General features: G+C 36.0%; 1 protein-coding gene across 12 annotated transcripts in view; it reads right to left on the reverse strand.

Moving 5' to 3' along the window:
• LMO3 (LIM domain only 3) overlaps nt 1–14655 on the reverse strand; it is a 62498-nt gene that overhangs the window by 6932 nt on the left and 40911 nt on the right. For all 12 annotated transcript variants that reach the window (XM_025400865.1, XM_025400859.1, XM_025400856.1 and 9 more), the window contains one exon: nt 4489–4614. In XM_025400865.1, the coding sequence (XP_025256650.1) occupies nt 4489–4614 (126 nt within the window). The remainder of the gene's footprint in view (nt 1–4488; nt 4615–14655) is intronic.

Genomic DNA, 14655 nt, shown 5'->3' on the forward strand with positions numbered 1-14655 from the left:
CCGGTTGCCATTCTGCATCTCACCGCTAACAACCCTTACTGTATCAAATTACACTGCCCGCACCCCAAATCTTGCTATACATTATTCAAAGTTTACCTTACCTTAACTCCACTATATCGACTCACATTTATATGCTTTTAGTCAGACAATAAAATACCTCTGTTGAAATGAACCTGACTCCAGAGAGGGAGACCAGATTCCTTGGGTTTAAATCTTGAGTCTACCATTTTCTTCTTACTGTAATCTTGGGCAAGTGACTTACATATATTATATTTTACTTTCCTCATCTGTCAAATGAAGCTAGTAACTACTTATTTATGGGATATTTTGAGTATTAAATGAGTGAGTACATGTAAAATTCTCAGAACAGTGTTGGGTGTTTGACTAATACTTTATCAGAATTCGCTATCATTACTATTTGGTAATGATAATCTTTTCACCTTTACTTAAGGTGTTCCCCAGCAATAAATATTTCTCCCCTTTTTCTGTCTACTTAAATTCTAACAATGCTTGAGTTCCCATTCGCTCCATCAACATCCTCTGACCATGTAAATTTGCTTATTCTGCTCTCTCCCAAAGCACTTATTTATTGGTGTACTGTTTATTTTGGTGTTTCAAAATTTCTCATGAAAGTGTAACTGGTTTCCCATTATAGTCAGCAGTTCTGCGGGAAACGACCACGAGTGATATTTCTTTTGAACCCTTTGCAGAACCATCATAAACTGTACTACCACTTAAGGTGTGTGGTCAATAAAAATTGGTTAAGGTAGATTTATTCCAGAAACCAATAGCTTTAAATAACAAATGTATTTTAGATGACTAGTTTAAATTTGTATTCATTTTGACTTTTATTTAATGGCTTTTCAAAGACTAAGTTTACAATTTCATTTCCTCTAGGTGCTTACTCTCTTTCTACTCCTCCATATGCCTACCAAACCGCTTCTCTAATCTCTGAACATACTGAGCTGCTTTTCATTTCCTAAACCCGTCAAATGCTTTCACATCTGCATGCCTTTGCACGTTGCTCAATTTGCTGAAAATTCCTTTCCTCACTGCTCCCTGGCTCCCTCATCTTCCCCAACCCCCAGCAGACACACTTCCTATAAGTCAACCAGTTCTAGGGAGTTCTTTTTGTTAAGACTCAGCACATCAGGCTTTTGATGCTTCCCTAACACTTCAAGAAGGATGGCTCTCTCTTCCTTCAGTATAGATCTATTTAGCATCGATTACACTCTTCTGTGAGTCTTTGATGTCCTGTGTCTCCCATAGCTCTGGACACCTCTAAGAAATAAACTAGATTTTATCAACCTCAGCTTCCACAGAGCCTAGCACAGTGCTTTATTCTGAAAAAAAAGAAAATTAATTGTTACATAATTTTACTTATTTGGGAAAATCTCATCACAAGCTTTTTTTTTTTTTTTTTTCCTTTTCTTACAAAACTATCATTTAGTTTTACTGAGTTTTCTAAGGGACTGATTCACCTTTAAGAAATTAACCAGTTATATAGAATCTTCCAATTCTGAATGAGATTCAAGATACCATAAAACAAGCTTAAATAACCCTCCTGCGGTACCTTTTAAAATAGAGAAACTAGCAGAATTTTAATGCAGGATTCACATTTTAGCTATACTCCTCTAAAAGGGGCAGAGAAGATCTATATATAAGGAACAATCAATCCTGAAAGGTTATTATTACTGTTACTTTTTGAAATGCTTTGGATCTTAATGATGCTTTGATTTAAAAGTTAAGATGAAATGACTGCTGAATACAATTCACAAACCTGTGTAATTCCACAACTTCAGAAGTCAATAAAGTTTGCTTAAGGGAAAATGCCTATGAATTACCTATTTGCCTTGTGTTTCACTTGAAAAAGTGCAATATTGTGACAACGATTTGGCTACTGGAAGTGGGATACGGGTTTCCTAGAGGGGACTGAAGCAAACTTCAGAGTAAAAGGAGAATCTCCTCTATTAAAGCCTTCTGTATCCTGGGTAACAAAATTTGTCTGCTTTGCTTGACTGATGAAGATTAGCTGACTTCTTGCATTAAAGAAGTTTGTCTTGTAAGGGCTGAAGTGACACGACAATAACTAAGTGCTAATTGTGCATAACCAGCACTAAAGATATGCAGTCCCATTATGGCATGTAATAAATGAAGCGAACACAGAAATATATTAGGTACTTTAATAATGATACTAGAATAGTATTTTGCAGCAATAAGAATGTGAACAGTTTTAGAGTCAAAATTTAGGAGTGTTTGTCTTACTTGACTGAGTTCTCCTGAGGAGACAGACTTAATCGTGAGCGCAACTTTTTATTTCAATGGTGAAATAAAATTGATATATGATCTGTAAATAGCATTAACAACCTACAATTACTTTGCATCATAATAGAATTTAGGCTGGGTTTAGCACTTGAATGATGTTTTTATTTTCTATGTAGAACATGGATAAAAAAGGTAAGCCTACTTAATAGAAAAAAATGGACAAAGGACATAAACTGCCTACTTCTTTAAAAGAAGGAATACCAAAGGACCACCAGGAATCAAATAAATGCCAATTAGAAATTATAGTTAGAAATCATCACTCAAGGTGGCAAGGATTTTTTTTAAAAAAACATAATTCCTAGAGTGAATGTGAGGGAATGCGTAGTTTTATAGATTTCTGCCAGGAGGGTAATTGGTATAACTTTCCTGGAGATCATTTAGCAATGTATAGCATATGCCTTCAAACTGTTATACACCTTATTTAATAAATTATGCTCCCATGAATTTAACCAGATAGAGATATGAGCATTTGTTTTTTATGCAATCTGAATATCTACATTTAGCAAGAAGCACTATTGTGATATAATGTCTTGTGGGAAAGTCAAGGTAGCGGAATATTACTTGGTAAATTACAAAAATAACTAACTTCTGAGAGCCTGTTGTGTTCCCGACATTTAATATAAATTATTTCATTTAAGTTTCAAACTCTGCAAGAGAGGTATTAGTGTTTCTATTTTATGGGTGTGGGAATCACATTCAGAGAGATTAAGTAACATACTCAAGATCACACAGCTAATACATTCGCTAATATATGGCAGTGCTGAAATGTGAATCCCGTTCTCACTGTAAATGTCACATTCTTTCTACTGTTCTACAGGGTCTCATGAGAAGATTCTGCATCAAATAGTGCCTTTCAGAGTAAATTACAGTAACTGAGAACTTGATGCAACTAATACTTATCGATTCTATACTCCATTCAGGTGTTCTCACAGAAACTCAGTGAATTCATTTTCATTAAAATCTATCAAGTGTCCTAATTTTTGAAATGTTGTATTTTTAATATGTATATTTTAATATTCTAAAATCCTCTCCATTTATCACATAAAATAGGTGCCAGTAGTATATAGTTTTCACAGAAATAAAAAAATATAACTTTCAATAAGAAAAAAATGGAATTAAGTGATAATACTTTCGAGCTGAAAGAATTCTCTGAGATGAACTAATTCAGCTTCATATGTTACAAATGAAAAACCTGAGGTCCAGAGAGGGAAAGTTTTGGTTTAAGATCACACAGCTTATTAGTGGCAGAGCCCATATTAGAATTTAGGTATCCAGATTCCCTGTTCAACACTTTTTCAAATGCTCCTCTCTAATGATGATAATTGTTTAATTATTAGCTATATCTGGCCTGATTCTCAAAGATAACTGAAATAACTGCAAAAGTACATATAGCACAGGGTTAAAATTTAAGGTAAACATCTACAGTGGGTGGGGGTGGAGGCTCATGCCTATAATCCCCACACTTTGGGAGGCTGAGGTGGGAGGACTGCTTGAGGCCAGGAGTTTGAGACCAGCCTGGGTAACATAGTGATACTCCGTCTCTATAAAAAATGAAAAAAAAATTAGCCAGGCATGGTAGTGCACACCTGTACTCCCAGCTACTTGGGAGGCTGAAGCAGGAGGATTGCTTGAGCACAGAAATTGAGGCTGCATGACCCATGTTAGCGCCACTGCACTCCAGGCTGGGTGACAGAACCAGACCTTGTGTTAAAAAAACAAAAACAAAAACACGAGAGATAAGGAAATTAAAATATAAAAAATAAGAAGAATACAAAATGCCCGCAACAAATTCCTGTATATTTGCTTCACTGACAATTTATTTGCTCACATAAGTCGTACAATAAAGGAGATATTTAAAAGTACTTTTTAAAAGACAGGAAAATAATAAAAGAAAGGAATGAGTAAAAGAAGTCAAAGTTTACAGAAGTGTTTCCATTTTCTGTTATGTGCTCTTATATGATGCTTTTCTTTCAGGTAGAAGTAAGTCTTAAAACCTTTCTTCTCCTTAGTGGTTTGTTTCTGGCATAGGATTAAAGTTTACAGAACAGAAAAAATGCTGAGATTAATTGCTTTAAATGTATGAATATAATTTCCACCTATTAAATCAATAGTCAGCACAGAGAGGCTTACCATTTTTTAGAGACCAAAAAGAGATCTGCTTACCTCTGATTACAAAGCTGACATGCAAAGCAGTCCAGGTGGTAAACATTGTCCTTGGCACGCATCACCATCTCAAAGGCAGGGATGAGCTTACTACAGGCAGCACAGTTTCCCGTTACACCGAAGAGCCTAGAATAAGAAACATTTTTTTTTTTTTTTTAGAAACTCTTACAGAGAAATCTGAGATTGTGAAGAGAGATGATGCTAATACACCCTGTAAAGCTATCAATACACAATGCCTTATGATGTACACAAGTGGGTTTTATCCTAGGTGTATGCATAAATATTCTTCTGCAATATATTCTCCGTTGACCTTCCTTGATGAAAATCACATCTTGTTTGAGAAGAAAAGGAAAAGACAAATACATTAGGAAGCTTACATAACTACACATCAACAGAAGTCAATGGGGGTGAATTCATAGCAAAAATCTTCTCTGGGTTAGAGTATACAGAAAATATAAAAGCAATGTAACTTTGATCTTAATGTTATATATTAAACATTTCAGTTGGGAAAGGAACCAACTAATGAATGACTCATTATTTTTTGACATTTAGTTACTAAAAGGTTTGCTGTTATTATTAAAAATACATTTATGAACAAGCCATTTAAATAGTCAAAAAACATAGAGGCACATACATGCACCTTATGGCTCTATACCACAGTTATAGCTACGATTATGTTATTCAAGTAGCACATTAAAGTAAATGAGGCTGTAAACTATATACAGCTAGGCCAGAAATTGAAGCATAATATACTGTTAGAACCACTGGAATTGTCTAGGATTTCAAAAAATTCCTATTTGCTGCAGATTCCTGAGAATCGTTCTTGTAATGACCTAAAAATACGTACAAAATAAAATGTCTTTCATTTCATAATGTGAGGAAATATTTTATCCATTTGCACTGGCAATATTTAAACCAAGTTTCTTTAAAGTTGATAGTGGTGGGGAAGAATTATTATAAATAATATTCCATGCATAGTAGTTAATGCACTTTTTTTTTTAACTAGGAAGCAAACTAGATGAAAAACACCACATCTGCCAGTTTTCTTTTTTTCTCCAGCGTCAGGCTGACAGGAGGAAAATATAATAGCTCTCATGGGAAAGACCAAATTAAAAGCAGTTCTAAACTAATGAATTCAAAGGTGCTATACAGAAAACTCATTTTGGTTATAAAAATGTACTTTTAAAAAACGTAGCCTTTCATTTTATTGAATTTCAGGATTAGGCACAAATGTGCTGAAGTCTGTTATGACTTTCTATAGACTCCAAAGGGAAGCCTTTTCTTAAGGCTTGCATATTCATTTTCAAGTTTATCACTATTTCCTTTTACCAGCATAATGACAGTTGTTGGAAACAGTTGTGAGGACGGTTTCTAAGTGTCTGGCAAAATGTGCCATAAATGTTTACGCTCATATTTTTATTGGATGGTCTCTTGAAGAGCATAAGCGCCTTGAAGGGAGAAACAATAAATGCATTTTAAAGACTTTGTTAACACAGTCTGTGCACTTGATAAAAAGTAAGCGAAGTTTACATTCCAGAAGATCAAATTCATAATTGTTAAACACTTATTTTCCTTCACGAATTTAAAAATACTTTAGTATGCTTATTTTAAGGAATATAACACAAATAACCTTCATGTTCTCAGTTTGTAATCCGTATTTTGATAAATAATATTTCTTTAAAAAGAACTTCCTTGAAAATGGAATACCTTACATCTCCTACTGGCATCATCAAAAAATAAAACCATCACAAACTAAAGCTTTCATCCTATTCATTTGTAAGAAGAATTTTTTTAGTTCATTCTAACATTTCATATTTATTTTTCAGTGTACTTAACATGACCTACTTAGGAGGCACATCACTTACAAGTGCCGTTGTTTCTACTGTTCTTTATTATTTTTGAGAAATAAGAAAAACTTAAAAGTTCTTTATTCAATGAATATAGATATACTTGTGTATATAAAATCTGGTTAACATGCGATAAAGCCGTTTTTAAGAATTATTCAGTTTGCTCATATCTAATAAACATACACACACAATGCCATTTTGAAATTCTGGACATAGTTTCCCCCAATTTCAATTGCTCTCGCTAGCTGAGCATTTATCAGCTACCTGATTAGAATTTGTTTCCACACAAACCATTGATCATCAGCCTATTACTAGGCAAATGACAGTTAATTACCCACTACATTAACCACTGGGACCTGAGACCTGCTTCTGCTGCCATCAGTCAACATGATAAATGTGGCAAGTTCAGTAATGCATGGCCAGCCCTGAGCTGCCTGCTATACTGTGAACAACCCTCAATCTCACTTCCAGGCCCAGGAAAATCTATGGCAATCTGCATAATTACAAGCTCTGGGTTAATAACAGACAAATGATTTGTTGCATCTAAACAAAGTCCTTGGAATGGTCCGCGTCTCTGATGGCTGCCCGTACGGCGCACTGCCACGAGTGTACTTTCCACTACAATGTGCACAAAACAGTTCTCTGACGTTATAGCCTTCCAATTTGTTGCCCTCCAATTTATGGATTCTGCATATGTGATTTTTAATCATTAAAGGACTCTTGAAGCAATATTATCTTAATTATTCTCTGCTGTAACCAGGGAATTAGGCTTCAGATAAAATTTTCTTCTTCCACGCACTTTCCCTGCCTCGCTGGAGGCTCCATCAGTTTCCATCTACACCTGGACTCTGATATCCTAATGATGAATTATTGCCCCTTTTCCTAAGAGGGCGAACCTTACAAGGGAACATTCTACTGAACTGTCAGCTCACAGACTGAGTGCGGAGATGCGGAAATCTGATCTAATTTACTGCAAAGCGATGCATTTGTTAGACTTTTTCCTCAGTTTTGTCCAAGGATCAAGAGATCATTCTACAGCTACATTCGAGTTCTCTTTTTTTCTCAGTGGGACAAACCCAAGATTCTCTGGGAAAAGAGACAAAGTATTCTTTTATGAAATGGGGTTTTCAAATGTATAATGTTATCCTTTGGTTTCCAAACATGACATCTGGGTTTCGAGGCAAAAGAATTTTCATATATGTCAATTAAGCATAAGACATGCATAGTTCCCATTTGTAAGATTTTTTTTTTCAGACTGTGCCTAGGAAATATTTAAAAACAGTCTCTTAACTATCTAATTCATTTTGAGTACTCATAATCCTGAAAATTCTTGTAACCTCTTCCTCTGCACCCTTTACTCCCACACTCGTTTATAAAGGTATCATAGATCCACTTTTCCATTTAAGCTGGAGATTCCTGTAAATTCTTGTTTGTAGTGCTTATACAGTCTCATCCCCTACATAAGAGGGCCTAAGAGCTCTTAGTCGTACACTGAGATACACAAAGCATTATTTTAAAAAGAAAGTCATTGTGAAATTTTGATCTAAATTAATCACAGCATAGCAGCTTATACGTTTATGGTAAGGAAAAAAAAATAAGTTCAATGATCCATTTTGCTCATTTTAAGATGTCTTATAGATTATTAAATCACGGTACATGGTAATTTGCCAATTTATGGGCTAGATTTTTTCCCTATCATTTATGTTCATAGTAGGCCTTAAGCAATATGACCTTTCTCTTCTTTCTGACACACTTCCAAAAGTAGGCTTATAATGTAAAAGGTGACAAGTACCAGCTGTACAATATCAGTGCATATAACTATTAATATCTGTTGAAATCCCAAAGATGTTTCTGTCCCCTTTCTATTCCTTTTTTTTTTTTTTTTTTGCTTTCACTACCTCGTTTTGTCTGTATAAAAACAGACATGAATATAAAAAACTAACAGATAACTTTCTAACTTTCCTATGGGTAAGAACTCAGCCTACCTGTATGCTGTATTACACCTGCCACACTGTAGTGAGCATGCACAGAGAAATATTTAATAACTTTTGTGTATGGGTGGCATTGCAAGAACTAAGACAAAACAAGTTTAGACGTTTTTAAAGGCACCAGAACATTTTGCATTTTTACTAAATGTTCAACAGCTTTGGCAACATTGCCATAAATCAAGCAAACTCTTTATGGTTTAGTATATACCCATTTCTTTTTTTTTTTTTTTTGATCTTTTTTTTTTTTGAGACGGAGTCTCGCTCTGTTGCCCAGGCTGGAGTGCAGTGGCCGGATCTCAGCTCACTGCAAGCTTGGCCTCCCGGGTTCACGCCATTCTCCTGCCTCAGCCTCCCAAGTAGCTGGGACTACAGGTGCCCACCACCTCGCCGGGCTACTTTTTTGTATTTTTTTAGTAGAGATGGGGTTTCACCATGTTAGCCAGGATGGTCTCGATCTCCTGACCTCGTGATCCGCCCATCTCGGCCTCCCAAAGTGCTGGGATTACAGGCTTGAGCCATCGCGCCCGGCCGTGTATATCCATTTCTAAAGTTCCTGCGGACTGGGGGTAGGGAAAAACTCAAGACATATAATCATTTAACATAGCAATAATGAATATGGTTTATACAGGCATCAGGGGGAAATGAGTGTTCATTGTATTAGCGTCTTTTATTTCACAGCTAATCTATAGAAACATCTATAGATTTTTTTATACCAGGTCAGTGGCTCCAGTCACCAAATCAAATTCCTCCAAGCTATGGGAAGCATAGTATTTGACTCAAATTAATTTAATATTTGAGGAAAATGCACAAATATGTCACTGCAGTAAACCCTGATTCTGAATGAAGATCAGATCAGTAGTCAAGCAATCCTCATTTAATGAGATAAATATGCATACATTTAGAAGTTATTTTATTTTATTTTAGATAGAGTCTCACTCTGTCACCTAGGCTGGAATGTAGTGGTGTGAACACGAGTCACTGCAGACTTGACCTCCTAGCTTAAGTGATCTTCCTGCCTCAGCTTCCCAAGTAGCTGGGACCACAGGTGCATACCAACACACTTGGCGAATTTTTAAAAAAAAATTTGTAGAGATGGGGTCTCTCTATGTTGCCCAGGCTGAACTCACACTCTTAGGCTGAAGCAATCCTCCCAACTTTTCCTCCCAAAGTGCTCAAATTATAGGTGTGAGCCACTATACCTGGTCTAATATTTGTTAAAATCTTAAAGATAAGACTAGTTTAGTTATAATCCTATCTAAAAAAAAACTATAGAATAACTACAGATGAACAGAGAAAGGAAAGTTTGGCTTTCAAAGAATATGAAATTGTAATCCATTGGAAAGATTTTAAAGTTTTGACTGTTGGATGGAAAAATTTTACTGAATGTGTTTTGCGGGAAGGAATGAACATTTTTACAGATTGAGAAGGACAATTGCTTTTTTGTCTATGACAAACATGCTTCTCATCTACTTTCCTCTTTTTCAACTAAGGAAGGTAATGATAGAAAATGAAAACACTTTAGGCCACGCGTGGTGGCTCACGCCTGTAATCCCAGCACTTTGGGAGGCCTAAGCTGGCAGATCACGAGGTCAGGAGATCGAGACCATACTGGCCAACACGGTGAAACCCCGTCTCTACTAAAACAAACAAACAAACAAAAATAAGCCAGGCGTGGTGGCGGGCACCTGTAGTCCCAGCTACTCAGGAGGCTGAGGCAGAATGGCGTGAACCCAGGAGGCAGAGGTTGCAGTGAGCCAAGATCACGCCACTGCACTCCAGCCTGGGCAACAGAGCCAGACTCTGTCCAAAAAAAAAAAAAAAAAAAAAAGAAAATGAAAACACTTTCAACATTCAATTCTTTTGTTTTGTTTTAAACTTAAAAAGTTAACCCATTACAGGCCATAGAGAGTTGAGAGTTGAGTCTATTATTCTTTCTCTTTTTGGGTTCTCAGGCTGTGCTCCACTGTCATAGAGATAAACGTATTATGACAGTTAAAGAAAAGTAAAAAAGAAAACGCTGAACATTTTAGAATGTACAAATAAAAATATAAATGTTTAATATTATTTTGAACAATGTTTCTAATTGTTGCAGTTAGGTCTACCCCATATAAAATATTTTCATTGATGATTTTGAATTTTCCTGAAGTTAAGATTAAAAGGTTGAAAAAAGGAACACTGACACTGTTGGTGAGATTGCAAATGAGTGCAACCATTATAGAAAACAGTATGGAGATTCCTCAAATAATTAAAAACACAACTACCACATGACCCAGCAATCCCACTACTGGATTAAAATGAAATGAAATCAGTATGTTGAAGAGATATCTGCACTGTCACGTTTATTACAGCACTATTTACAGTAGTCAAGCTATGGAATCAACCTACCTGCCCATCAATGGATGAATGGATGAACCTACCTGCGCATATATATATATGCGCCACATTATATGTACATGTATACATATATATACACACAATGGCATATATATATATAAAAATATACACAATGGAGTACTATTCAGCCATAAAAAAGAATGAAATCCTGTCATTTGTGACCACCTGGATGAACCTGGAGGGCAACATGTTAAATGAAATAAACCAGGCATAGATGGAAAAATATCTCATGATCTCAGTCACGTGGAAGCTAAAATAAAAAATCGACATCATAGAAGGAGAAAGTAGCATAGTGGTTACCAGAGACTGGGAAAGGGAGCAGAGAGGGGAGGAGGAAGGGGAGAAATTGGTCAATGGGGCCAAAATGACAGTTAGGAGAAATAAGTTCTGGTGTTCTATTGCACAGTAGGGTGACTATGGTCAATGGTAAAGCACTGTATATTATAAAATAGATAGAAGAGAGGCTTTTGAATGTTTTCAACACACAAAAAAAATGATAAATAATGTATGATGCGATGGGTATTTGAACTACCCTAATTAGATCATTACACAACATATATATGCATTGAAACATCAAACTGTACCCTATAAATACATACCATTATAATATGCTAATTAAAAAAAGAAATTTTCAAAAAAGCTTAAAAGTTGACCATATATTAAAGACATTTTCTATTTTAAAACTTTAGAGATTATTTCATAACTAATTCTATAATATTAATTCTAATTTAGCTTATCTAGTTCAGCCTTTTTAAATAATATTTTTTCTTTATTAACATATACAGATCATGCTAAAACACAAACATAAAAGCCATTTACTGAAAGTTTAACATATAAATATATACATGTATAGTACATATATATATTCATTCTCTCTCCAAACATGCACATACACACATAATAGGTAGGTATTACACTGAATGAAAAGGAAAGAGAAGAAAAATTAAGTTAAACTTACTAAGTGCCTAATTAAAATTTCAGTAAAAAACTACCAAAAGCCCATGCTACAAAGTCATATATATGTTAAAAACTACAACTTGGCAGTTGAGGTCAGGAGTTCGCGACCAGCCTGGCCAATATGGCAAAACCCCGTCTCTTACTAAAGATACGAAAAATTAGCTGGGCTTGGCGGAGGGCGCCTGTAATTCCAGCTACTCAGGAGGCTGAGCCAGATGAATCACTTGAACCTGCGAGGTAGAGGTTGCAGTGAGCCAAGATTGTGCCATTGCACTCCAGCCTGGGCAATAAGCGCGAAACTCCGCCTCAAAACAAACAAACAAAAAACTGTAACTTGGTACCTGAAATCCCAGCAATAATTCATGGTACCGAGAAAAAGCTGAGGTTCAATGAACCTTTTTTAATGACAGTAGATGCCTACTATGTGCTAGGTACTTGGTGGGAAATGTTCAGATGACTATGGGTGCGTGTTGCCAGGCAACCAGTGAGAAGCACAACCCAGGGATAGAATATGAGAAGTGCTCTGCAATAAAGGGGAGGATGGCACATCACTTGGTAGACTTGTGCTGGAGGACCAGGGAAGACAAACCAGCTGAAGCAGGACTTGAATGACAGATGGCATTTCACAAGTAGAGAACTGTGGGGAGCTGGAAGAAGGTCATTGTGGGATGATGTTAGAGGGTGAGCAGAAGCCTCTATCTGGTCAAGTTCAGGGTTTATTTAAAGACTATTTTTTTAAGCTGACCAGTATAGTAGTAGTCTGCTTGGCAGAGTTTAGGTGGAGTAGGTAGAGAAACCTACACAGCCTGGATGGGTGATGACAGCTTGGATGATAGAAGCTTCATGTTTGGTGAGTTGGTATTTTAAGAGAATCCTCAGAATATCATACCTCTCCTACACTCAGGCAAAACTCCACACTTCCTTCCATCAGGCAGCACACCACCAGGCAGCAGTGGGTGCTCAAGCCCACTCAGAGGGCTTGATAGTCACTCCTAAGATCTGGCAACCACTAGTTGGATTTACTGAGTAGCGATCATGATCGGACCCATTTAAACAACATGGTGGGGGCAATAAAATTACAGGTAAAAATTACCCCTGAACAGGAGGGAGAAAGAATCTTTAACTTTTTGATTTTTTGGAATTCTTGAGATGTAGACTTAGTACTACACTGACAACAATAGAAAATTAAAAAGGAATACTAAAGGTGAAGAAAGAGATCTTGGTGAAAGTTATTGTCATCTGTTTCTCTGGGTATTGTATATTAATGACACCCGATTTCCCATTAGAACTACACGAGACTTGTAAGAACCTAGCATTACAGAAGAATCAAGTCAAGCTCTATGAATAATCTGTATAAAGTACCTGCCATAAACAATTACAGAATCCATTCCAATTTGAAGGTTGTGATTCAAAATAGATTGTTTTAGATTTGAGATACTCAGGGAAACATAGAAAAGAGAAGGGCGAAAATCTCCATACTCTGGATGTGGGCCTTTCAGTTCCAGCAAACAGCTGGTTTCTCCCCCACCTCCAATCCACTCATAATCCAAGCTAAGTACCCCTTCACTTACTGTCTATTGCTGTGCTGACCGGCATTTTCGCCACTAGCCACATGTGACTATCAACTACTTGACATGTAGTGAGTTTGAATTGAGATGCTCTCAGTGGGGCATATGTACCAGATTCCAAAGCTTAGCACAAAAGAGAAAAATATTTCATGAATAATTTCTGAAAATACTGATTACACATTGAGATGATAATCTTTGGATACATTGTATTAAATACGTTGTTTAAAAAACTAATTTCACCTTTAAAACACTTTCCTTGGTACTTTGGCTATAGAAATATTAAAATTAATATGTGGATCATATTCTATTTCTATTGGACAGTGGTGGTCTATAGCTTCAGCTTTCTTTACATCCCTGGATATATGACAATTATAATTTTCAAACAAATGGAGACCCAAAATTTTCTAACTGAAATTCATCCTAGAAATCTCTCTTGTAATGTTCTGAGCTGAAAGATGAGAAAAAATACAGGCCAGAGACATTTTTTTTTCTAACTTGAAACTTAAAAATATGTATGCTAATAGTGTGAATCATTATAGCTCACTCATAATCTGAAATAGATGACAATGCCCCACCTATTGTTCCAGTTTCAGGCTTACTCAGTGTTAATTCCTTTCTAAACTTGCCATTTTCTGCTCCGTGAAGACAGCAACAGAACAATATGTAAAGAAAAATGGGTTGATGCTTGGGCTAATTGGCCCTGTCTTAGCTCTGCTACAGAAAGCAGAAAATATCCCATGTCTACACACGAAACCTTATACAATTATTTAGTGTCAGAGCTAGCATGAGAACCTATATCCCTTATCCAAATTTGTTTTTCCTTCTCACTATACTTCTTTCTTTTTCCCTGCAAAAATGGGGCAAGAAGGGGTTGCTCTGAATAAAAGTCTCTAGGTTTCTGGCCTGACAGAGGGTAATGGCTGATCTACACAGAATCATCATGTCTCTTTCTACACCTGACTCTTAAAAGTTGCAAGCGGTGTTTAAACATTAAACTTTCACTTTCAACAAATAATTGTCAATTTCTTCTCATACCCATTTTCCAAAGCCTTACGAGCAGGTGTTACTGCTATTTATGATCAGCACAGCAGCCTACTGGGAGAAACTATGCAGAGAAAAGTAAAAATAGAATGCTTTTCCCTTAACATTTGATGAGAATAATATTTCCAGGCAAATATGGCAGTTGTACCAACATTTCATAGAATCACAAAATCTTAGATCTGAAAAGAATCTTTTGTTGCTAGAACAAAAGAAATGTGTCAAGCTTGCTATTTATTGTTTTGATATTTAAAAGACTGGATTTTTCAAACTTTTAGACATAGTTATGGAAAGAACTCGAATATTAAAAGGGAGAAGGGAAAAAGAAACAGTAAAATAAAGGATAACACATATGTACTAAAACAGAAATATTTT

Source organism: Theropithecus gelada, chromosome 11 (genome assembly GCF_003255815.1).
Source record: "Theropithecus gelada isolate Dixy chromosome 11, Tgel_1.0, whole genome shotgun sequence".
Lineage (NCBI taxonomy): Eukaryota > Metazoa > Chordata > Mammalia > Primates > Cercopithecidae > Theropithecus > Theropithecus gelada.